The 26,160-nt window shown below is 39.2% G+C and overlaps 1 protein-coding gene across 2 annotated transcripts; it reads left to right on the forward strand.

Annotated features, from left to right (window-relative positions):
* Positions 1 to 11: 11 nt before the first annotated feature.
* On the forward strand, positions 12 to 24,847 carry LOC117208059 (attractin-like protein 1). 2 transcript variants are annotated; one of them, XM_033448886.1, is made up of 12 exons: positions 12 to 630; positions 15,768 to 16,115; positions 17,161 to 17,342; positions 17,805 to 18,205; positions 18,925 to 19,517; positions 20,149 to 20,632; positions 20,985 to 21,396; positions 21,509 to 21,652; positions 21,732 to 21,881; positions 21,986 to 22,373; positions 22,575 to 22,806; positions 23,530 to 24,847. In XM_033448886.1, exons 1-12 carry the CDS (start codon positions 326 to 328, stop codon positions 23,773 to 23,775), a joined length of 3,885 nt encoding a protein of 1,294 aa, XP_033304777.1. In that variant the 5' UTR covers positions 12 to 325; the 3' UTR covers positions 23,776 to 24,847. The 2 variants fall into 2 exon arrangements, with proteins under 2 accessions (XP_033304777.1, XP_033304778.1); XM_033448887.1 differs by having other exon boundaries at positions 22,590 to 22,806; positions 23,530 to 23,775.
* The last annotated feature ends 1,313 nt before the right edge of the window (positions 24,848 to 26,160 follow it).

The following is a 26,160-nucleotide window of genomic DNA, read 5'->3' on the forward strand; positions in this document are numbered from 1 at the left end:
TGAGGAGTCTTAGGTACTATATACAGGTGTCGCTACAGCGCGCAAATCACGGGCGCCACCTGATGGCAGCCGCCGAAATGATCACTTTCAGAAAAGTCACTAGACTATACCATCTACGTGAAAAGTCCGGCAAGTGTCGTATTCCGTGGTCGCGACACCGTGAGAGCCGCGCGGTGGAGACCGCACACTCTCGACTCTCGACTTCGGCAGTCGCGCAGAGAATAAAGCGAGTTGCATCGAAAACGCGAGCGAGAAAGGTGCCCCATATGTATCTCGTCCGGTGCGTCGCCGTCGGCCATTGTCTCTGACATGGAAGCCTATCAAAATGGCAGAGGTCGTGCAGATGTTTTTGTTCCTATATAAATCGAAATACCGTCGGAAAGGGCAGTGCCGTGAGGTGGTACGGGATCAGTGCGGTGTAATTGCAGTGCCGTGGCCGATACTGTGGGCGGCGCTGATCTGTTGGGTGGTGCACGTAACTGCGGCCGCCTCCTCCTCCTCGTCGTCGCTGACGACGGAAACGACCTGCGACACGGACAGTTGCGTCAACGGGGAATGTGTCAATGGCACCTGCGTGTGCCACGAGGGTTGGCAGGGCCTGGCGTGCCAATTCTGCGGCGGAAAAGTCAGGTAAGTGACGAAAGAATGTGCGAGTATAGATTACACGTCTCGTGCCCTATAGTATGCCAGCTTTCCAATACGAATACGATTATTGTATAGACTATCGTACATTTGATTTTCTACGAAGGAACTCATAGGGAAAACTATGAAATTATATGTATATCTGGAGATACGACGGGAGAAATAAACAGGAAGGTAAGATCGAATGCGCGAGCATGTCTCTCTCGCTTTTCTCATTTGAGGCCCATCTCATTACTAATCTCGTTATTATGTGAAATATTACACATAGGTGTTTCTAACAAATACATCGATAGAAGAAGTTTATACGAAATTATACGTGCCAAGATACGACTGGAGAAACAAACAGGCTAACTGTACATTCCGTGGTGCCTGTGCAACGGTATTGACGGGTTTTTAGGTCGACTCGGTCTCTTCAGAGGCTTTGATCGTCTTCCTATAAACCCTTTTACCGAGGAGATACGTAAATAAATAGTGCAAGAGAGCGCGGAACGTGAGTACGCGCGACTTCCCCGGATTTAATTGCTGTGCCGTGTGTGCGCGTCTCATGGTCCTTCGTTCAGAAGAGGGATAGAAGAGGGGGTGTTCGGTCATTGTCTGCGGCCGTGGTTGACAATGAGGAGTTAGGAAGTAATCGGGACATTAGCGAATCTAACGGTAACGGTGACGGTGACGGCGACAGTGACCGCGGAAATACACGACCCGTCGTATTTTAAGACTTAACTCGAGTCGGGAGATTAGATTTTGCGTGGATCGATCGCGACGGGTTTAAACTTGACAGGGAAACTACGGTTTCCGCCACTGTCAAGGCTGGTTTGATTTTTACGCGCGCTTAACGTAATAATCCCATCGTAAACGAACACCGACGATAATCATATTGGATAGGATCGAGTCCTGCGCTTCAGCGTACTTGTGCAATGTTTATTGTAAAATCGTACGTAGGCACTCGAGAACACTCGACGTCTCTGTCATGCGTTGAGCAATTGCGGTGAAATCTGACGCGAACGTCGCTTGGGAACTACTCTCTCTTTGTCGCATTTTGTACTTTGCTTCGTTGTATCGGGATACAGAGAAGTTGATAACGGTCGCTCGAGTCCGAACACGTTGGGGTATCTGCATTGAAAAGCTACTAAACAATATTGTTTTTATATCTCAATTATCTCGTCAGAGTTTTCAATGTGACCGATTAGTAATTTTTATAGATTCACGACGAAGCAGTTTTACACAGTTTAATTGTTGTATAATATGCGAATGAATGTTAGTGTTTCTCTTTACGTTATATAATTATCCGTATACCTTTCATTTGAATTCCACACGTTTTCTACTTTAGTCGCTGATAACCTTAGCGATCATCGAGATAATCTGTTATCTATATCGTTTAGATGCACAGTAAGCAGATGGTGCAACTTTTTTATGTAAAAATAAAATTAAAAAAAAATTGACTTTCGATCTAGTTTTCAACGTAAACACCCCACTGTGGACAGGTTACGTTTTTATGAAATGTATCACGAATACGTACATACCGTTTTCTCTAAGTTCTATAAATATTGTCTGGACTCGACAAAGGAACAGTTTCGGCAAAGAATTCCTAAAGATTCGCCTACGTGTGCCCGATCGTATTTCACCAATGAACACTATACATTATACATTGTACGTTACGCTCGCGTGCTTCGCGATAATACGTAGTATATATGTAGTATACTCCTGAAAAGTTCGAAGTCATATCTGGCTCGTGAACGGAGTTATGACACTTGGCCGACTGTAATTGGGTTATTTGAAATTTGAATTTTATCCTTGAACAAAACCGAAGAATACATTTTTAATATTGTTTTCTACGCACGCGTATGTATGTGTGCCTGTTATATGATTTATACATGTTAAATACACGTACATATAATACATATAACTAAGAATTTATTTTCGCACTGGCATTATGCACGATTTTTGTTAGCGAGTATAATTCCTACCGTTTGTGAAAATGTTATAAAATGAAATTTTATATACAGCAATCGTTACTTAAAATCGTACATCTAGCAATTTAAATAGGTCTGAAAATCCATTTAAACGATTAAAGTTCATATAAAGAGATATAGTTTAATACTTCTTTATTTGATATGTAATAAAAATGAAACGAAAGTTTTGGTAAAACGATATTGTGTAATAAGGCAAGTGGATCGTAAACGACCTAGTCATTATGGTTCGCGATCCGCGAATTTAACGACACCGATTGATCCGCGTAAAAATCTTGTGGTAGTGGAAATTGTATGTTGTTTCAAAATTTCATCGTGCACTTGCGAATAATTGGTGTTGGAAATAATCGCGCCTTTGGGGCGGCATAAACACAAACCTACGTTCAATTAGAACGCAAAAGGAAAGAAAAGAGTGAGAAAGAAAAGAGGGCGTTTCTTAACCAGGAAAACAACCGTACACGCGCTTGACGCATCGTGTGCACCTATTATTCTATGCTTGTCACGGGGATTAACGAGAGGAAAATGCTTCGCGATATACCACATGGCGCTGAGTGCAGAGTGGTTTATTTATCGTTTTTATTTTCTCATGTACGTGATCGCGACACGTGCCTCGAGGAATTCATCGAACGAAGTATCTATCGAATCATCGAACGTTTATGCGTGCGTGTGACAAAGTATATACGCGCTGTGTGGAAAAAAATCGATGTTGTTTAAACGCACTTCGTATAATGTTGCTCATCTGAAATGTAAACAGAATCCAGTTGTCAGTGCGATGGTGAATGAGCGGTGACGCGACTACGATGGTTCGTTAATCAGTTCTACCTCTGTTCGCGTCTTTGCTACGACTCGCTCTAATTTGAAGTGCGCGCGCGCTAATTGTCGGGGACATGCGTGTTTCCGTTTGGCCGCGTTTCGCACCTATGCAACTGGTCGACCGCATTATTTAAACGGTCTGTCAAACTACTGCTCGTGGTTTATGCTAGCTTTGTTGACTGTCTCGAGTCGCGGTATGTGGAAACTTGAAGGTTGATCCATATTATATTCATATGTTAATACATATTATTAATATATATTATTAATAATACTACTAATTCATGTCATATTAGCGTGAAATACAAGACCGGTATTTCACTATGTTATACAGCTTTACAAATGTATTTGTTACGAGGGTACCACTATTATAGTCGCAAATTTTAAGATAATCATAATATTAGTTGGCTAACTCTATGTAATACCTAGATCTGTTAGTCAATCTAGTCGATCTAGTTAGTCAAAGACTTTATGGTTTCTAGATGAGCGCATTCGACCATTAATGACCGACGATTATCAAGCGTATCATAATCCTAGCTAGGAAACTGTACTCTGTTTATTAATTACCATCGACGGCATTTATCAGCGATTTACCTTATGACAAGGTTTCGTTTATACCGTCTCTCTGTCTCTCTGTAACTTAATATCATTTACTGGATCAACCGAATCGATAACCGATAAATGCATAAGATTGTACTACTCTCTGTCGCATACCTTATCGCGGCATTAATTATTGTCATTAAGTGTTAATTGCTGTTCGAAGTGAATTCGATCTCTTCCGAGTCCCAGATTAATGAACATTCGGTATAAGTTTGAAACGCTTACTCGTAGAGCTCCGATGAATATTATTTAAGTTTACAGATGCGCCCAGAATGGTTTACAAACGGTTGTTTTATCCTCTTTTGAGGTCTTCGTTATTCGTTCGATATTTCGTTAGTTTCATTATTCGTATTTCGTTATTTTGTTCGAGCAAAGTTTCGGCGAATGAAATTATTTCTACGAATCTTGAGAGGACATTATTGTCGCGTAAGTGTTCTAATGTTATCTACAATTACACGTGTACGTTCGCCATTGTTGAGAGACGACGAGGAACTTTGGTTCTCACCTCGGCCCTTCCAGCCTGCTCTTCCCGTTTCCGCTCGAAGAATTTGTCCCATGTTGGCCCGTTCGCCGGCGTTGTTTCGCGTTGTTGTAACACGTGTATCTCCGGCTACCTAAACTGGCTCTGCGTTCTATGACTGTTTCGTTCCACCATCTAGATGTTGCGAGATGATAGTTCCTCGATCAGAACCAACCGAACTTGCTTGTTTACGGTTATTTTGCAACATGTTCAGACTATTTAACCCGTTATTTTATAATAACGATCAAATTGGTAGCAGCGATTAGTACTAGAAAGTGCAGTTGAGTCAAATTTCGACTTGGTCAAAATAGTAAAAATAACACAAAATGCATATACATAATAGGTAAGATGTACAAAGTATAGTATTCGGTATAATATTTAATGGGTGAGGTAAATTTTTGCTTAGGTTCCATTCTGTAATTGTATATATTTATTGAAATATAAATTTGCGTAAACATTTATAGCTTACTTATCGATGTTAACGATGCTACCATTCAATGTTAAATTAGAAACTGAAGCAGCTTTTGAGATGAACGCAAAGTCACATGACTTATATATTAAGTTCTGTATTTAAGATTATAGATTATAGATTATAAAGATTATAGATTATAAAGATAAATGTCGTGCTAGACAATTAAATGTATTCTCGATCCTAGTATTAAATTCGAACATTGAGTCAAACGCTGAATCTCATACCGAGTCGATCGTTGTATATTCTCGACCAGATTTAAATGCTTGCACAAATGGTGCAGTATTTAGAGGACGAAGGGGAGGAGTTTATGGCCTGGGTGGCATTTAGAACGCTTTCCAATTTCCCTAGACTACTTAAGCTTCTTGAACATACACGATGCTGGATTCTTCCGAATCGAATTGGAAGAAATTTACGACGATCCTGGAATCGCGAGAAAACTTTTCATATTCGAAATATCTTTCTATGTATTTCTCATATATGTTTTCCAAATATTTTCCTGATTAAGAAATTTGACTCCTTTGAAAAGTACAATGCCATCTACGTGTATTTAATATGTGTACAAATAATAACTTTCGTATTTGCATGACACGTATGCGTTTCTCTCTCTCTCTCTCTCTCTCTCTCTCTCTCTCTCAGTGCACCGTTTCTCATTATATAAATCAAAGTTTTTGTATGAAAACGGATAGATGTACGCAACAACCTGATTGCGTGTTTACTTCGTTGCACGACACGTACTACTAATATACATATGTAGGTAGAGGAGTTGCTGCCAGGTGAAAAGGGAATTCGCGTTTTAGTCCCGGGACTACGGTGGACTCGTCAGTAAGGTTGTGCCCTGCCTTAGACGTAGAGGGAGTCTCGCTAGGTGCGTTATTTGTATCGTGACACCGTATATTCGACTGCTAGCGAGACAGACAGACTCGTTGTCTGTCGTAGTAGCCCTCTGGTGTTGGCGGTTGGTACCCGCGGATCGCCCGGGATGTGTTACGACCGTGTTGATGCCTCGACCTGTTGGCGTCCTGTTGGTGCCGATCCGCCACACATATTCTAAATGAAAAATAATTACATACGCGAAACCAATAGTCATCTTCGTTCATGATAATATGACAATCATTCCAGAGATTCTAATGTCTAAAATTTTTAATCGTAAAGAGCATTGTATAAAATCGATATATCTATATCTTTCTATATCTCTATATCGTATTCTCTATATCGTACGGTGGGAATTTCTAATTCAAAGTTTAATCAACAGTTTGAAATTTAATCAACGATCGATTCAACACAGAATCGAGTGAAATATTAACTCAACGTATGTACGATTTAACTTGAGCTTAGAACTTACCGTAGGATTCAGGATTTATTTGAATTGGTGTTTATTTAAATATACAACCATGAAATCTTTAAACCATCAATTGCCAATTTCGCTCGATGTTTTAACGAATATCCTTCATTTCAAATACTCAAGTGAAAAATAGCCAAAATTCATAAGTCGCCTCAACATTTGAATAGCCAGCCTGCGACACCTGACTCAACGTTTCAACGAGCATTCGTTTTATGCAGAATCCCGATCCATCGAATGATATTTCAGCTTTCGTTACAGGGTCACTCGTTCGATGTTGTTGAAACGCCACGAAGCTACCGGGCGCGACGACGCGGCGCGTGGACAAAAACCGGCTCGGGAACCGGTAGAATTCGATCACGCTCGGTGTGTTTCGCGTGGATACGGCACGACACAAATCTAGAAAGTAACTTGCCAATGCCCTCTTGATCGAAAATTGGCGAATTTCTGTGTCTTCCTTTCGCGTTGACGTAGCTTGCCAGCTATATGGCGGGAGTGCGATCAATGGCATCGTGCCGGTTTCCTCGGTGTGGTTTTATCCCTTCTATCTTATCATTGTATTACGAATCGACTAAAACTTTATATAATACTCATCCCGCTGGAATAACAGATATACCGAGAATCAGGAAACATCGCGAATGTTCGATAAAACCGTGAAGTTGTTCGTTTAAGTTAATCAGTGTGATTATTTGAAGTAAATTATTTAAGTCCTTTCAGATGAACTTTTCTTTCGATAATATATGCAATAACGTAACTGTAAGGATTAGAAGGAATTCTCTACGATCGATCGATCGGAAATACCGCGTACATGCGAAGAAACAATGGATACGTATTTATTTGGCGGTAAATTAACCAGCTACCGCTACAATGACAACAATGGCGACAATGGTCCAAGAAAATGGCGCTCGGTTATTAACGAGTGCATCAATAAAACAGAATGTTAATTAAGCTCGGCACGTTTTTGAATTCGATCGATCGCTACTTAAATAGACAATTATCCGGCTATCGAACCGTGTAGATAATAGATACACTCTGTGGCTCGTGCAAATGTAAACACATTGAAATCATAACCCCAATTGTTCCAAGTTAATTAACCTATTAATTTATGCTTGCTTATTTTACTTTCTCTGGTCGATACGAATATTTGTAATATTTGCATATGAGAACATATTAGTTACGATCGGTTACTTGGCCTTCAGTTATTTACTCTAATTCTATATTTTATCTGAAAAATATATTCTGCCGTAGAAGTGGTTGGGGATTAAATTAAATGGTGTAATTAGAAGGTTAGTAAAATGAAAGAGTGAATTACAGAACTATCTACAAGTGGCATCATTTTTTAAATAAATGGAAAATCTGCAATTAGAAAATTAATAAAATTAAAAGAAGCTGGAACTTTATATGGCGGTTACCTATTTGGTTAGGTATTGTTAATTTAACACGCTGTGCTAGTAATCAAAATTAAGAAAATAGGGCGTAAGAAAATAGATTAAATACCGTAATTAGAAAATTACATTGCAGTTTTCTAACAGTCACGTATATCAGGGTTATTTATTTACTTCAATACCACAATCGTTCGCTCTATTTCACGAATCGAGGACAAGGATTATCTTGTCTGCAAGATACTAAAAATACTGCAGTTACGAAAGTAATAGAAGAAAACGTATTTTACTTTATTATTACTGGCTATTCGAATATCGAGGAAGCAGAAAGTTACGCTTACTTCGAACTTTTATATCTCAATTTCACTCTTTTTCCAACGAAATAATCAAATTTTTAATATTTTTATTATAGATATATATATATATAGATCGATGACGATAGATTTAGTAAGATTGGATCGAAAAATCATCTATAACGATCTAGTATGTATTCGTGTTTTTTCAAATTTACGAAACTTTTTCTAGCGATTGAAAATAGGCGGCAAACGATGCAAGCAACGAGAAAGTACAAACTAATTTTTTTAATGGAATATAAGTTATAATACAATATATAGTGGAATATAAGTCAATTAAAAAAAGAAAAAAGGAATAGCTCAAAGAAATGGTTAAAAAAAGGAAAAAAGTAAGAAACGTTCATCATGCGGATTACGTTTCTCCGTAGCACCATAGGTCTCATAAAAATCCAGTCAGCCAGCCAGTCAGAGTTCCAAAATCACGTTGTATTTTCTTGTAAATCTCGAGCACCCTTCAGCAGACTTTCTTCTTCCGAGTGCTTCCCTTTATGGTTCACGCCGATGCTCCATCGTAAATATCCATCGTTTCTTCCTTCTTTGTTCCGGTTTATTTAGTTAACGTTCAAATCTTTTTTCTATTAACAATATTTCTCTATCAATAATAGTTTTGTATTGCTGCAATTTTTATCATATGTTTTGCGAAGAAATTTTTAGACATCGATTAGTTGAATGTTCTATTTGAAACAACCGAGAGAACTACAAACACGTATCGTTATTATTTATAATTATTCCACAACAGCCTATACCTATAATTATTTATTATTGATACTCATACATACAGATTATTTAAACGCTTCGGACAGGACATTTTAACGTAGGAAAGACTCGAATTCGTATTTAATTTGTTAGTTCATTAGTTGCGAATTCTTTGACAATTTGTGGAAAATTTAGAAGAAAAACCTAAACGTTGTTCTGTGTTTCCACGATTTTGTCCTGAAAATCTTATCTTTTCTTAGATTCGTATAGATATTTTGAGACGATAGATATATTCCCTTGACGGTTCGCTGCAGTGCTTCATTGCAAGTATCTATCTAACGTTTCTTCTTTACACGTTTCTCCTCCTCTTTCTTCGTTTAATTCCCATCGCGCTACGAGTCAACGTTGAAGTTTGTTTCCACGCTGCTTTATGCGAAGAATCTTCCTTCGCGCGTGGACACGGTTCATTACGAATTCTTGCCGCGCTTCTTAGTCGTCTTGGCGTTTCTGTAAATTGTGCCGACCCCGAACGAGCCTGAAATTTCACGGAATATCCGTTAATTATTCACGAGAACGCAGGCAGACGAGCCCGCTTTTTAACGCGAGTTAGCATCTGGCTTTTGTTTCGCTCGAAGCTAACGCTACTTTCGTTTAAGCCCGATTGGTGATTAGTGCGAGAAAGGCGGTATTTGCGAGGCTTATTTGCGAATTTTTTGTTATTACGATAAACCGCTGTTATCGGAACTTTATTCGGTCACGAGGTTTTCATTCGTCAAATTCCAGTGAAAATTTGTAAATATTATTAAAAAATATCATTAGGAAAGGAAAGGAAGATTTGGGAAATTGATACAACAAACGCTCAACATATTTCCTATGTATTGTAACAACCTAATAAATTAGCACTGACAAGATTGTATATCTAAGAATGCAATAAAAACCGAAAAAAGAAGGAAAGGAAGGATAAAAGCGAGCACCTTTGCACCTTAAACGTACGTATCGAGACGATTAAGTACAAGTGGAGCGAAATAAAAACGACCGTTTACCTCGTATTCCGTTGTAAACGACAATATCGTCAAGTGACTATTCGATCGCCGATGAAAGCGAAGGGAAGGTAGCGATAAATAACGCGTCCAACGAAATAAGAGAGGTTCCCTTCGTCCGCGGTACTATCTGACGATGAAATGGAAAGAGTTGATACGTTCAGCTCGTCGTTGCATCCCTCCTCGACATTCTCTTACTCCCATTTACTCGCGTTTCTTTTTATAGCCGCCGCCGCCGCCGCCGCCGCCGCCGTTGTCCTTTGCTTCCTCCGTCGGTTGGCTTCTCGCGTAAAGACTGTTAGTGCCAAGCTACGCCGCGCCGCGTCGGTCGTCGAACTCCTCGTGACTCATCCTGGCGTCTTCTTCTTATTGAATAAGAATATTATTTTGTGCTAATGAGAATCATAATACAGCAGCTACCCAACCGAACACGCACGGATATTGTCGACACCTGCGAACGAAATAGCGGCGAACCTGGGCGTTTTTATGTTGTGACTGGTGGTGTCATTGGGTAATTTTAAGGAACAGCTTTGACGCATTATCTGGCTTATTTTCTAGTTGGATATATCAATTCTAGGATGGTTGTCAATTTGTGGAAAATTGGAACGCAAATCCAAACTAAACGTTGGTTTCGTTTTCCTGTGGATTTTTCGTGAAAACGTTGGTTTCCTCCTTCGTGTTGAAATTGACGATAGTTGGTACGTGTACGAATGGACTATCGCCGCTCCATAGTCTACCCGTGAAAACTCGTTGAAGCCGAAATTTTCTTTTTACAAATACGTAGTTTTTTTTCTCTAATTCTATAAAAAATATCGTGTTATGATCGTTAAGATCGCTTGAATAGATTACGATATTCCACTGCCTATTCCTAAAAAATCGAAGGCCAATTCAAATTTTATTCCGATTTCGCGAAATATCTAAGTTGGATTAGGACGATTCATAACCAATTTGTGGCACACCGAAATCGAAATCAAAGTAAGCGTTATCGCGTTTCTTTCGATTCCTTATAACGACCTAGTTTTTCTTTATTTCATAGACATAGAAAGTCGTGGAACTCTTGTTATCTAACTAAATGATGAATCGAAACGCGCAAAGTTTATCTTATCTTTGCAAGTTTCTTATACAAAGCTACTTTTTACTTTTCATTTTCCTACGTAAATTCTAGAACGATCGTCGGGTGTATAGATGGACAATCGTGTCTGTGAGAAATCGTTGCGCGATTAACGCGAGACGAATTAATCGTTGGAGAAACGAACAATGCTTGCCGGAGATTACACTACGGACAGATTGTTGAACACTCGTTCGTTAAGGTACTGCGATACGCTGTTATTACGTAGCCCGAGAGAATTATTAAGTGATTTGTACTCGTCGTCGGTGGTATCAGACAGATGTATTGCTCGAAATATGTAATTCTACCGTTTTCTTCTGTTTAAAAAATTAAGAGAACAAAGATTCGTACGACGGAACGAGCAGCGATATAATCGTACGTTAAAGCAATTAATAAGATACAATTGTTAAAACGATATCTTGAAACGAATGTCATCGTACTTCGAACCATTGACGCTACGACACGACTTTCTCCTTGCTTATCTCGCGTTTATTTTATCTATCGATCTTTCGCGGTTCTTTAAAAAATACTTGAGACGAAAAATCACACGTCATATTTTCATCGAATTTGAGAAATTTGTTGGGTATAAAAAATTAGGATCGAGTCAAAGATGATTAAGAAAACGCAAATGTTAATATATACCTGGGATTATTTTATCGCAATTAGTTGCGATATGGTTGATCGTAATTCGCGTTATTCGCCTGTATAGTATAGAATAGTAACTAACTTTTCACGAATTTCATGAACATTGTAATTCACTTGTTCCAGAGACAGTTTTCCAATTTTTTTTCTATTTTTTATATCTATATATCTCTATAGATTTTACTCTTATTCCATTTATAGTATTTCTTTTGTGTCGTTATTTTTTTCATTACATTAATCATCTTCCGGCACTTTGCACATTTAATACGCAACAAACATCAACAACATCGACGACGATAATGATAATATTCTGTTGTATTCTGGCATAAGAGCCATTTTCGACAATACGATTCCCATTTCCGGCTTCGATCCGATTTCTCCGCTCGTTTTCCCGCTATTTTATGCAAAAAAGTTTCGCGTTGAAATAAATACTCGGCATCCTGGCCCGGGACACGTGTTACGCTCGTAAATCACCGATCAGAATTTATGCGGAGCCAAGTGCGCTCGCTACGCATCGGTTCTCACACACTCCATTTTTCCTCTCGTTCCGTTTCGCCCTGCTCCTCCGCCTTCTGATTTTCTCTTCTTTTCCGCACTGTCCAAGCTAACATATTGTTATTCCTCGAATATCCTCGACGACAATGCGCATCCGGGCTTTTTTAGCATCCGATCCATCCACTTTGGTGCTGCAATTTCTGCGTTCGCGTATTTTTCACTGCGATCGATAATTCTCACCTTCTTTCCGCCGTTTAAGCGATATCGCCGCCGTCATGTATAATCATAGGCGAGAAAATATGGCTTGGAGAACGAACGAGATGTTTGCCTTTCATTTTGTTTTAATTTTCTTTTCTTCATTTTCATGGTTTCGTTGATTTGGCTGCCACTTGTATCACATTAGGTTTTACAGATTACAATTTTATTAAGACAAATTGATCGGAATAACGAAAGATATTTTTTGATTCAACGATCGATTTATTCTCTGAATATTACTTGTTGCGGATCCAATTGGCGACATTTATATTTTCCCTGGCTTTTTATTTTTCCATTTCATTTCTATGATCGATTTGATAATTTATATTTGCTCGATTGTATTACTACGCATTTACATACACAATTTGAAACAGGGACCTCTATCTTTAATTCATATAGAGGATCTCGATGAATCGAACGACGCGATACGTTCACCAAGAGTCTATGACACAGGAAGCAGGAAGCAGGAAGTACAGTACATCGTCATAGCCACGGTTCTTTGTCCCTTGGAATTATTATTCCTCGAGCGTCGTAGACGAGGTAGATCGTTCTTTTTCCATGTTTCATCTACGGTGTTTGTACGCTGGTTCCTCTCCCGATTTCCCGCGTTTTCAGTCCCTGCTGCCGTAATTCTTCCTTACTTGTTTGAAAACCTGTTTGCTCAATCCTATCATTTTTCATTAACGCTATGACGAATAGCTAATTTCCAGCATAATTTTCATACTTCGAATTAAGAAAATACAAGTACGATTCTCGTTGCATTTATGCAAGAATTTAACAACTATCGATATTTAAACAGCGACAAAGTAGAGGCAATATACATATTGCGCGTTATTAGTTAACATTGACACGGTGCTTGTGCCGCATCGCTAATCGAATTTTCGATAAGCCAAAAATATCTACATTCTTGAAATTATGAGTTGATAAAGGCAAGCGAGTTTTGAAAGTTGCCGGCTTACATTTTTCCAGATATACATATCATACATATTGTAAAATTGATCTTTAGCAAGGATTAAAATACGCAGGATTCAAATAAATAAATTATCGCGCCAAAGACATATCGATTAGTATGGTTGATAGTACCCGTTGGTAAAATTTTGTTCCAACAAGGATGAGATATGCACATAAGCAGTGGGTAGAGTAATTTGTAAGATTATTACGATCATTAACGACCACTTGTACTTGTACGCTGATTCGAACGAATTAGCGTGGAAATGGAAACAGTCGCGAATTAGTGTTTATCTAAACAACGCAAGATTTACCTATTACAATTATCATGTACTTTACGTTATTTATCATATACATATAAGTATAATACATCTGGTGCGCGCTGTCTACTACTTGTAGCTTCGTCGTTTATCTTGATCACTTTCTCAATTACTTAACCGATACCCACATTCCTAAGTAGGTATTAGGTATAGTTTAGTTTGTCCTTAATTCAACTACGATTTCGAAAGATGTAAAGGCGTTTTGTCTGATCACTACATACATACTATCTATACGTTATCTTTCTTGCAAGAACAAGAAGCAAATGTGACTACAAATAATTGCCAATTACGATAATTATACTAAAACTGTAATAACAGATGTTGTCTAGTTTATATAATACGTACACTGTACATTTTACTAATTCAATAAAAAGTGCTAAACTAAAGTTCAGTTTCAATATTTTCCTAATTATGCAACTTTCCGTCATATATGGATAACATTCTTGAAATGAAATAATCAATAAACGGAAGAGGGCGATTTCAATTGATATAAAAACAGAAATAACAGGCGTTATTTATCCATTCTATCTATCTAAGAATATGTACAATGTAAAGAATGATATCGATATATAACGAAGCGTTTATTATTTTCTTTTAACCTTGAACAATGAACAACTCTTATCTCGCCCCGTCTCGATTCTTCTTTCAACATTCGAGATTAAAATCTTTCCAGTTTTCCACGACATTGCGCTCAGTTCACGATTAATAATAAAAAGCCAGATGGTATACGAGCAGCTATGCTCGATTATCGTATTATCCGACCTAATCCTCCACCGACTAATCTTTTAATCGCGTACACATGTATGTAGTAACTGATGGATTCTTAGAGTAAGGACAAGTAATGATGGTAGGTTCAAAGTTTAATGTATTTTAATAAGTGATATTCAATAACAAAAGGACCGACTACAATATCGTCGCACGTCGACTCACACTCCGTATCCGCTCAACTCGCACTCTTCTTCTCGACTGGCCCTCTGGCCGTTGCAGCATTCTTGTGTCTTTTGCTAGGCCCACCGCACACGTGTTCCGCAGACGCTCGTAGCCAGGGTCACGTAGGTCTTTTCGGCGAAGCTATTTTTTTTTTTTTATTTATTTGTTGAAATTACAATCAATTCTCGCGTTGAGAATTTTCAGTAATTTTTCTGGCGTGGCGCAGTGACATGGCTGTTTATTTACAATAAGTTAATACTTATTATAGATAGGTATAATTTATAAGTATTATAAGTAAGTGCAAATGCTTAATTTGGATGATTAAATGAATCTAACGTTTAGGTCTAGCGGGTAGTGCCTCTTCAGCCTGCGAATCTGGTCCGTCGTATCGAGTAGTCCAGTGATTAGGGGGTTTCGGTGTTTGTTGATTCTTTTGCTATATCTGTCGCTATATTTTGCTATTTCCTCTTTGACGGTGGGTATCTTGAGGTCGCGGTGTATTGTTTCATTGGTTACATACCAAGGTGCGTCAATTAGGGATCTTAAGCTATTTATTTGAAGGACCCGATAACGCATTTATGGAGCCGACAACGCCTCGGCTCTCGCGACATTGTCTGTAGTTAGCTGGACGTTTCTTAGGCCCTTCTCCCCGATATTACATGTATAATAATTATCTGTGCACGGTCTCGTCCTTATTTATTTCTCTCGGCTTTACACGCCGCTCGCTTTGTTCCGTCTTCTTCGAGTTGTATCGTTGTCGCGTGCGTGGATTGTCCGCGTGGCCATCGTCCTTGACCACGACGACGCGCGACGCATGACGCATGACGCATGACACGACGCGATGCCTCGAAGCACGCGGAGATCGATAGTTCGGATGCTGCATTCTCCGCTAAACGCCTACTCGCCGCTTTGTCCCGACGATGATAATATTATCGTTTTATCGTATTACTATCGTGACGCGCGACTGCTCTATTTTTCGAGAATTGCCCACAGATACCGCGGTCAATCATTTATCGTCCAAGGCCGCGTAAAAAACGTTTCAACGGACTTTCCAAGCCGAAAGTCCTGTGTGCGTTATAAGTTATAATAGTATGACGCACAATTATATCGTAACAAGAAAACGATATAACGTACAATTGACCAAAGGTGTGAATGTAGCGTAACGTTACGTCGATTATACATACTATCGATCGTGCTTTCATCTAGGATAGCCGCGGATTGATTCAAGGATTTGGTTATCGTTCGCAGACTGACGGAACCAACAGGAAACATTCACGATGGTATCGGCAACTACACGGCGGACGTAAAGTGTTCCTGGTTGATCGAGAGCAACCCAAACTCCACGATACGGATGCACGTGGAGCAATTCGCGACAGAATGCGGCTGGGACCACATGTACATCTACGACGGTGACAGCGTCGAGGCGCCGTTGGTTGCCGTCTTCTCCGGATTGATGCACAAGGATGGCTACCACATACGGCGCGTGCCGGAAGTGATCGCGCGCTCCGGAACCGCGCTGCTTCACTTCTACTCGGACGTCGCGTACAACATGAGCGGCTTCAATATCAGTTACAAGATCAACGCCTGCCCTAGCAGGTGAATTATCTTCTTCTTCTTCTTTTTCTTCTTCTTCTTCTTTTTTTTTCACAAACAATTCCGTCTTCATTTTCTCTATCACCATTTCCCGATCCTTTCACACTTCCATCTTCGTTACATTATTTCCTTCCATTTGCTTCCTTCATTTTCTCCTCTAATCTTTCCACGATTTGGATTATTATGTTTTCAGGAATTTGTTCGACAACTTTGTATTTCCTTCTTCGTTTTATTTCTTTCTGCGGCAATGTTCGCATTTGTTTCGAATTTATTGCGAAATGTTACTGAAAAATGTTCACCGAGCAAATTTTCAGGCATTTTCGTAGGTCGTATTCCACGATCCCCGAACGTTTCGAACGAAATTTCTGAAAAAATCAATATCCATATAATAAAAAATTAATATCTAAATGTAATTATAATTTCGTAAATCGTACTTTTTACTGCTTTTACGTATCTGTTTCTTTGTCTACATATAGCAAAACCTCTTTTATTTACGTATATTTACGTCGAACTTTGACATACGAGAGAATAATCATGCGAGAGTTCATTGATCCTAGTGCACAGTATCTTATTAGCGTTGCCCATTCATGAATTCATTCGACGAACAAAAAGATATAAGGCTCTCTTGTTATCGCTATTGTCTTTGGTCAAGAACCAGAACCGTATCTCAAATATTGCTACACACAAAGCACTGTTATTCAATTTGATTACTCGTAAAATCTGAAAATACATATTCCTTTTATTCAGTCTCATAAACGCATGAAATCTCTGCGATAAAGAAACAACTATTCTCCAAATCGTTTATTCCGAATTCTTTCTTTCATTCTTTAAATATTTAACATCTTGCCACGTGTTTTTCTCATCATTGATCATTCTGTTTGCGATATTTGGCCAAGCCCGATCGGTCAAATATTTGTTCTATCCTCGTGTACAAATACGATAAGAGCGTGTGTACCGTGCCTATTAGCATCGAGATACGCTAACTTGGCTTCTTAAAGATTTGCGCAACCTACTTTCCTCATGTGTATATAATTTTCGGTATTCGTAGATATTCGCACACTGACTGTTCCGGCCACGGAGTCTGCATCGACGGTGTGTGTACGTGCGATGCCACGTGGACCGGTGAAGCTTGCGAGATTCAAGTTTGTCCAAACAATTGCTCCGATAATCACGGACAGGGCGAGTGTAACCGCGAGAGCCATCACTGTGACTGCGTGCACGGTTTCAAGGGTGACATGTTTTCGTCATAAGCATTTACCGAACCATTATGAATAAAGAAATATCTTGCTTCACCATGTCCTAATCTTTGTCTTCCATGCGCAATTTAACCTTTCGATATTACTCATATTTGAATTGGCAATACAATATTACAACAGCTATCGAAAAATTCTCTTTATATTTACTCTCTTTATATTTACAATTTATATTTTTTTATATTTACTCTTTTTATATTTACAAAATGATTAAACATTTCGTAATAATTCAACGTATATTATTCGGTACTAATACTAATAAATCAAGTACGAGTACGTGTATTCAATGTCCATAATCGGTCGAATCTTTAAGACCGATAGAAATTCAACAACGGTCAATTATTAGCGAATCAAGCCTGTACGCAAACTCGGGAACTCGGAAACGATTAATCCCTTAATTTTGCATAAAACCATTAAAATAGACTCTCTGTACGTTCAGGTTCCGACTGCAGCCAAAGAAGCGATCGTGGATTCTGGGAAAGCGTATCCTACAAAAATTTGTCACCGGAAGGTTCGGCTAGTCATTGCTCCATCGTTTGGAAGGATTCCTTATACGTAGTCGGCGGTGAGAGCTTTCATCGCGCAAAAATGATCAACGTTTATGATTTCAATGGAAACGTCTGGGAGACCCCTCACGTCGAGGGTAAGGTTCCTCTGCCTCGGTACGCTCATTCGTGCGTACTCTTTGGCGACAAGATATTCATGTACGGTGGTGTACTGCCTAATTCTACGGTGACCAATGAGATCTGGGCGTTCGATGTGTCGGCAAAAGTCTGGGAGAACGTAACGGTGCACGATAACTTCCATAACAACAAAACCATACGTGGTGGTCCTTTAAAGGTGGTATATCTTTCCTATATCACGTCATTTCTTTCATTTTTAAATATTTCACAACAACAGCGTCATTGTAGACAATTGGAATATTTAATATGCAGCGATACACAACTTATATCGGAACGACGAATTTTTTCCCTTTTCGTACAACTCTATTAGTCGCTGTTCTCCTACCGATTCTTGATCTTGTACCTTTTTCGTTTCTTTAATTCCTCTTCGCAAACTAATATATTTCTAAATATCGCAACAATACTCGATCCTTTTATTCTTTAAACGTTATAATTTATGTTAGGTAAAGATTCTCTGCAATAGAATGTAAAATACCAGTGTACCTTTCTTCTCAGAGTAACGCTCTGCCGCGCTGATTACTGTACATAAAAAGCTAAACTTTGGGATTGGGAAACCATATTTCATAATTAACAAAAGGATGCGAACCCTCTCAGTATGAATTAGATATTACCTAAAATATTCCAATATTTCGATATTATTGCACACTGTCATTTTGCTCATTTTCGCGATTAATAAAAGACTCTTACTCGGTATAAATAATATCCGAAATCTTCAAGTATCTCAATTTTCAATCGATCGATCGAGAAACGAATTCGATTACTCTGCGCAAACCTATTATCCCCATCTGAGATACGTATGTAGTTTAGCATCAAGGGGTTAAAAGTTCTTTCTCACTCAACTCGGAATACTTTTATTTAATGCCTTACTTCACACAGGTAGCCGGACATTCTGCAACCTTGGTGCACGGAAAAAAAGAAAAGATGGTGGTGATATTTGGCTATTCGCCTCAGTATGGTTATCTGAACGAAGTTCAAGAATGCTATTTGGGTACTCGTGAGTGGCAAATTGTGGAGACTGCTGGATTCCCTGTGAAGGGTGGTTATGGTCATACATCTGCCTATGATCCGTTGACGAATCTCATCTACGTGTACGGAGGATACGTATCGGAGACACAAATCACACAGGTGTTAACCAGTCGACTATACTCCTATCATCCTATTAATCGTGAATGGAGGTTGCTCACGTCAGCGCCATCGGCTCGTTTCTTTCATACGGCTGTATTCGTTTCTGGTGGCTTGATGATCGTCTTTGGCGGTAATATGCACAACGATACGCAACATTCGGACGGAACGAGATGTTATTCAGCGGATACGATAGCGTACGACGTTACGTGCGACTCGTGGCATCAGTTTTCTATGCCGAAAGAGATGACCGATCTGCCTAGGTATGGACATACTGCAACTGTATTTGAGAAGTCCATGTACATTTATGGCGGATTCGATGGACAGATGTTATCTGACATGTCAAGGTACGATCAAGGAAGGTCATCTCTCCAACTTTTATTCATTTTCTCGTATCTTTCCTACCTTTCTTACTCTCCTTCGTTTATTTTACGTACTCTATATGTCACGTATATTACGTTCCTGATAGAAATTACGATTTACTTTCAACAAACGGCAGGTTGTCGTTTTTTAACCAGGTTTAATTTTAACCAACAACTTTAGCTTCGATTCTTCAGCAAGGATCGTTATATAGAAATTTAATAACTTGCCATCTTCAATAGATTTGAATGCAAAATATTTAGCGCGCCAACTGATTTTCTCACGTTATTTCGATCTGAAAACCCAGAAAAATTTCAACTCTTCCACTTTTTTTTTATAACAATTAATATAGCTTATCGGAATAAATCAGTTCTATAAATATTTAGGAAACACGTGACTTGCACTTTGCTTTTACTTTCGCTTTCGATACGTGATACGGTGTCTCAATATACGTATAACTAGCATACCGGAGAGCTAACATTCACAAGTAAATAGCTACTGTAGAAATTACTAGGCAAGAGGTTAACGTTCTTTCTATCTTTTCTCTGAGCATTTTACTCAACAGGATAGGCAAGAATCTTCATTTACTAATATACAACATACGTATATGACCATCAGGTACACACCAGGGAACTGTGAGCACTTGATGAATCAGAATCAGTGTTTGAACGCAAGGACAGGCGTGAAGTGCGTGTGGGATAAGAGAGAGAATCGGTGTATACAGATTACCAAGATACCCCGACACGTGCTTCTTAACGACGACATGCACGACGGAATTTACATGAGGTGCCTAGACGATACGCCACCTCGTGGGATGACGTCTCACAAGGAATTATGCAAACTGCTCACAGACTGTGTGGCATGCGTACAGACTTCGTACAATTGCGTATGGTGCGGCAAGAGTTGCTCGTACGAGATTTGCCGAGACAACGCTAACGCACCTCCGACTAAGGCGATCACCGATTTGGTACAATGCGACCTTCATACTGGCATAGAGTGCTTACAATTGCACACGTGCCATGCGTGCTCCAGTAATCCACATTGCATCTGGTCTTGGTCGAACGGACCTGATCGGTGTAAGCCGTACTCGAAGGCTCGAGACGTGAGTATACGAATAAAAGTTATTGTACACTAAACTTCTTACAGTCAAAATGACATTCGAAAGGTTCAACTGTCGGTACGTTTACTGCCTCAACCACGTTTCTCTTATAATCTCGTAGACAAAGTGCGACTCTTCGTTATTTATTTTGTAACCAGGATATACGTATGTGCTGTGTAATGATATTTTTTCGATACGTTGGAGATTTTGCTCGCGTGACGACGAATAAAACGATTAACCGGATACATTTGCTAGCGCCATAATAAATTTCCTGTATGCTCTACGACACTCTACAACAATATACAACCAATATATTGTACAACAAGGCGGTAAATCAATTTACGAATGTTTGCAGCAAGTGACGATTTTAAACGGAACTATTCAAGCGCAGAGGCTGTCCATAGACTCTTGTCGCAGTCCTTGCGTAGACTACACTTCCTGTAAAAATTGCACAGAGTCCGATTGCATCTGGTGTCAGAACGAGAAGAAATGCGTGGACAAAAATGCGTATCCCGCGAGTTTCCCTTACGGGCAATGTCGCGAGTGGACTACGATCGATGCGAAATGTCGGCCGACGGAAACGGGGAAAGAATGGTGCACGTTTTATTCGTCTTGTACGACGTGCCGCTCCGATCCTGGATGTGGATGGTGTGACGATGGTTCAGGGACAGGGAAGGGACTCTGCCTGCCAGGTGGGGCTCGTGGTCCAAGCAGTAAAAGCTTGGACGCATGCCCGTTCGAACGATGGTACTTCACTAAATGCCCTGGTAAGTAAATTGTTAATGGTCACCGTGTATAGGGTGTGCACAAATTATTAAACAACATTTATACATTGTATGTATATGTATATCGATGTTCTTCAAATTACATTAATTTTAGCTTGCCAATGCAACGGGCATAGCAAGTGTCTCTCGAATAGCAGCATATGTATCCAACCGTGTGGAAATTTGACGTACGGACCTCACTGCGATAAATGCATTCCCGGCTATTACGGCAATCCACTGAATGGAGCGACTTGTCAACGTAAATTCATTCTACTCCGAGTAATATCGTTAACCCGTCAATATCGAGTAGTTCACTAAATTACATTTTCCCGTTGCAGCCTGTTTTTGTAATAATCAAGGCACGCAGTGTACCAGCGAGACGGGTAAATGTTTCTGTACAACGAAAGGCATTATCGGGGATCATTGTGAACGATGTGACGTGTCTAGCCTTTATCACGGAGATCCTACCAATAAAGGATCGTGTTTTTGTAAGTTTCTTTTAAACGACTATTTCTTTTAGTAATACCAATTTCTTTTTTCACTAATAATAATTCAGCAAAGGATTATATTGAAATTTAAATTTCTTCTACAGATGATCTGGCGATCGATTATCAATTTACGTTCAACTTAAGTAAAAAGGAGGACCGTCAATACCGAGCGATCAATTTTAAGAATTCTCCGCCAAAACCCGATATCGATGCTGAGTTTTCCATCACGTGTTCTGTATTGGCTAAAATGAACATCACCGTGAAGAGAGGGAACACGCCGGAAATACCGTTGATTCTTGGCGCGAATTGCACCACCAGCATGTACAAGCATCGATTTATCAAAGACGGTTACGGTTTCGGTAGCGAGAACAATAATACATTAACCACGTTCTACGTTTACGTGTACGACTTCCAGCCGCCTGTGTGGATTCAAATTTCCTTCTCGCAATATTCCAAACTCAACTTGCAACAGTTCTTCATAACATTTTGCACGTGAGTATTTGAAACTTCGTGTCACAGCTAGCCAAACCTGTAGACTGTCAACTGTGTGTATACGTGTTGCGTGTAGGAATTAATTACGATCAAGATCGAGAACATTGAGATTTTCTTTATTATTCTTTCTTTCTTTTTTTTCAAAATTTCCCACGCTTTTGTGTTGTCCTAAGCCTCAGGCAGTATTTACTTGTAAACTAGAGATTACATGCCTAGGTGCTTCCTCGCTCTCCTGTTGGTGGCTGCTATCCTTTGGAAGATTAAACAAAAATATGATATGTACAGAAGAAGACAGAGATTGTTCGTAGAAATGGAGCAAATGGCCAGTAGAGCATTTAGCCAGGTTTTGGTAGAAATCGAGAGGCGGGACATCGATAATTCTGACTCCGAGCGAAACGAGTCCGAGTTAATCAATTGCCGCAAGAAGAAAAAGGTTGATATCTCACTCAGTCATTTATATTCACGAATAAAGTAATTATATAATGTACAGGCTGCTTTGCATAAATTGGACATTTATAATAACTCTTACTATCGAAGATGATACAAAATGACGAAGAGGATAAAGAAAAATGTCGATGACGGGAGTAGACTTTGTGTCTGCTCTTATTAATATCGTTAGACGCGTATCTTCCAGCTACATATATGCACTTTTTCTTATCCTTAAAAATAGTGGAATTAATTCAAATGCCCAATTTAAGCGAAACATTCTGCACGTAAATACATATAGTAATCATATACAGGATATTGCCAAACAAGAAGGGGATATTTATAGGGTTAGTTCTAGATATCAAAGCTGCTAAGAAAAAAAAAAAAAAAAATAGATAAATTCGTGAAAGTAGGATTTCGTCGTATATTTATATACGATTATATGAAATAAAACATTGATATCATTCTGTCTCCACGTTCGAATCTACCATTCTGCAAGACTTTTCAAGATTTTTCAAATAACATAGAAAATAAACGAGAATAGCGTTGGCGTCAATGTACGATTCGTCACTAGCGCCGTGGATTTCGATACTTTCGATTCTATGACGTTGCTCGCGATTCTCGTTTCCCCGGCTCAAATTTATTTACGGTAGCGCAAATTTTACCAATTATTACAGTAAAAGTATGTGCGACTCGATGTTATTTGGTTTTGTTGGTGTAATATTTACAGGATGCCCCTAGTCCGATCGCGTTGGAGCCCTGTTGCGGTAACAGAGCAGCGGTCCTGTCGTTGCTAGTCAGACTGCCTACTGGCGGTGAACCTTACACGCCGGCTGGTCAGAGCGCTGGTTTAGCCGTAGCATCTGCGTTAGTTACGCTGGGTAGTCCGCGGAGGCCTTCTCAGGAATTGACGGCGAAGGAACCGACAAAAACACGAAAGTCTGCCAGCCAACACCCAGATTCCACATGCATTTAGCGATAAGGGCATGAAAGTAGAGACTTTTAAAGTGGGTGACTATATGAGCCTTAGACATGTTTCTGTGATCTTGCCTTAGCGAACGGGCAGGACTGTTCAAACTCTTCGAACTCTGATAGAGTGAAGTGTGTAATTATTCATTAATTATTATTCTTAATTTTTTTTCACTTTTTCTGTTCTTTTCATTTTTGTTCGTTCCGCAACGAATGTTCGTTTCGATCCGTATTTTTCAATGTGAAAATCGCGTCCGTCATGCTCAACGGGTCGGTCAGTTAAATGGTTCTACTAGTGTATGGATTTTCGTTGTGAAACGGGGGCCGGCCGTGTTTCGTTCAGCCGATATTTGGTAAGTAAATTAGGTCCATGAATCGTAAATCCACGGCATAGCGTGTGGGCATAACACGCTTGACGGATTCGAGATTCCTTTCATCGTCATTTTAATTCTTTCGTTTCTGTCGTGACGATGTACAGTGTTGTATATAGAACTGTTCTGCGGTTTATTTGTCTTCATTTACACGTTGCGATCGAACGGAATCGAGTTCGTCCCGCGATCATCGACGTGTCTTCGAAAAAGGGGCTGTAAGAATAGAGATCGAACTTTGTAATAAAGTTAATATTCAGCGCTGTCCTTTAGTTACAAGTTTCAGTGAAACCGCGGGAGTGGTGGCTGAAAAAATTATCCACAGATATCGGCGAACGAAATAATATACGTATCGAGAAATTCGATTTGCCGGATGTAGTACGGACGTGTAATTTTCGTTCTTCGTTTTTCTTGTATAGTTGTGTAAATACGTGTATGTTGTATATCCCAAGTGAAAGATCATAATCATGACACACGCGGACTGTACAGATATAAAATTGATTCGAAGGAAGAAGGAAAGAAGCGGAAAGCGAGTGACAAGGAATATATCATCTTTTGTGTATTTGTCTCTTTCTAGTAAGCGGTGAAGAATCAATTCTAAATTAACGGAAATGAATAGAGGCGTATCTTCGTATTCGGTATACCTATTTATCTATTGTGCCAAAGCATTTTTATATTGGTATCGTTATTTAAAAAAAAAAAAAAAAAAAAAACTGGGAGAAAAAAAGGTATTAGAACGTCATTGATGTAGATAAGAATTTTCATTAACGAACCAATTTTAATCTCGAAAGATTGTCATTAGCAGAAGCATAAAAGTCCAATTTTTGGATTTTTATGACACGGCAGAATTCATTCCTTTCATTGATTTGTCTCTATTCGTTTCCATAGAGAAAGGATTCGTTATACGATTGAAAGATACGAATCAAGAAAGTTGTCCATTTTGCGTCGAGATCTCTTTCTTTCAAATACGACAGCGTAATTTCGATCGTATAACGTCCAACATAATTTTAACGTAATAACGAAGTGCGAGAGGGAGGGGCGGAGGAAGGAGAAGAAGGATGTGGATGTTGCAATAAACTGTAAGAATCGCGGTTATTCTTCGGTCGACGATAACGGTTTTCGTTTCGCTACAAGATGGCAGTGCTGGTTGTTTCACGTACCATGCCTAAAAAGCAGCGTTCAGACGCTCGATATTGTAATCAATATTCGTATGTGTCGACTACAATATCGATCGCGCGAACGCTCCTCCTTAACCTTAAATAGGTTTAAAACAGATAGAGAACGAAAAAAGACAAACAAACGTATATGTTACGTGGCTGTGGTTTATTTTTCATTTAACTATGTATTATCGTTCTTTCATTTATATTACCGATATATACAAATTTCGTATATTTTTTGCGTGGCCAATAAACGATAGCTGCTTCCGTTCTGAAATTTAGAATGATCTCACGTTCTTACTTTCTGTTCTGAATAAGGAAGCAGCTCTTACTATCACGTGTTCCATAAAAAAGAAAGAAATTATTTTGTGCATTCTGCCGTGCAAAACAGTTTCTTATAACTAACCTATAACTTAAAACTCCAGCTCCAGCACTTGCATAGCACACACAGAGAATATTTGCGTATACGCGTCGTCTATTTTAATCTCAGCTCCAATAATAGAATTTTTAATGCGCGTGCAATTATTTTATCACACTGTTCGTAATAATTACGGGATCTCCTGCTTGTTACACGGAATAAGTACCAGAAACGAGAGAGAAATACCGAATATAGGATTATCCGCTGTAGAACTTTTTATCTAATTTTCTTTTTATTCGCGTAATCGAGATCAGCTTTCAATGTTCAAATTTACTACGGTTAAACAGAGGATCCTGTAATTATTTTGTGCATGGTATAAGACTCGAGTACACCAAGAGTGTCGATTTAGCATTTTTAAGTTTTGGTCGAACTTTCTTTCAGAGCACCAAACATTTTTAACCAATTTCTATATTTTTTGACAGTATATCACGAACACAGCGTAAAAGTAT

This window comes from Bombus bifarius, unplaced genomic scaffold, assembly GCF_011952205.1.
Source record: "Bombus bifarius isolate JDL3187 unplaced genomic scaffold, Bbif_JDL3187 scf7180000008050, whole genome shotgun sequence".
In the NCBI taxonomy this organism is placed as follows: Eukaryota; Metazoa; Arthropoda; class Insecta; order Hymenoptera; family Apidae; genus Bombus; species Bombus bifarius.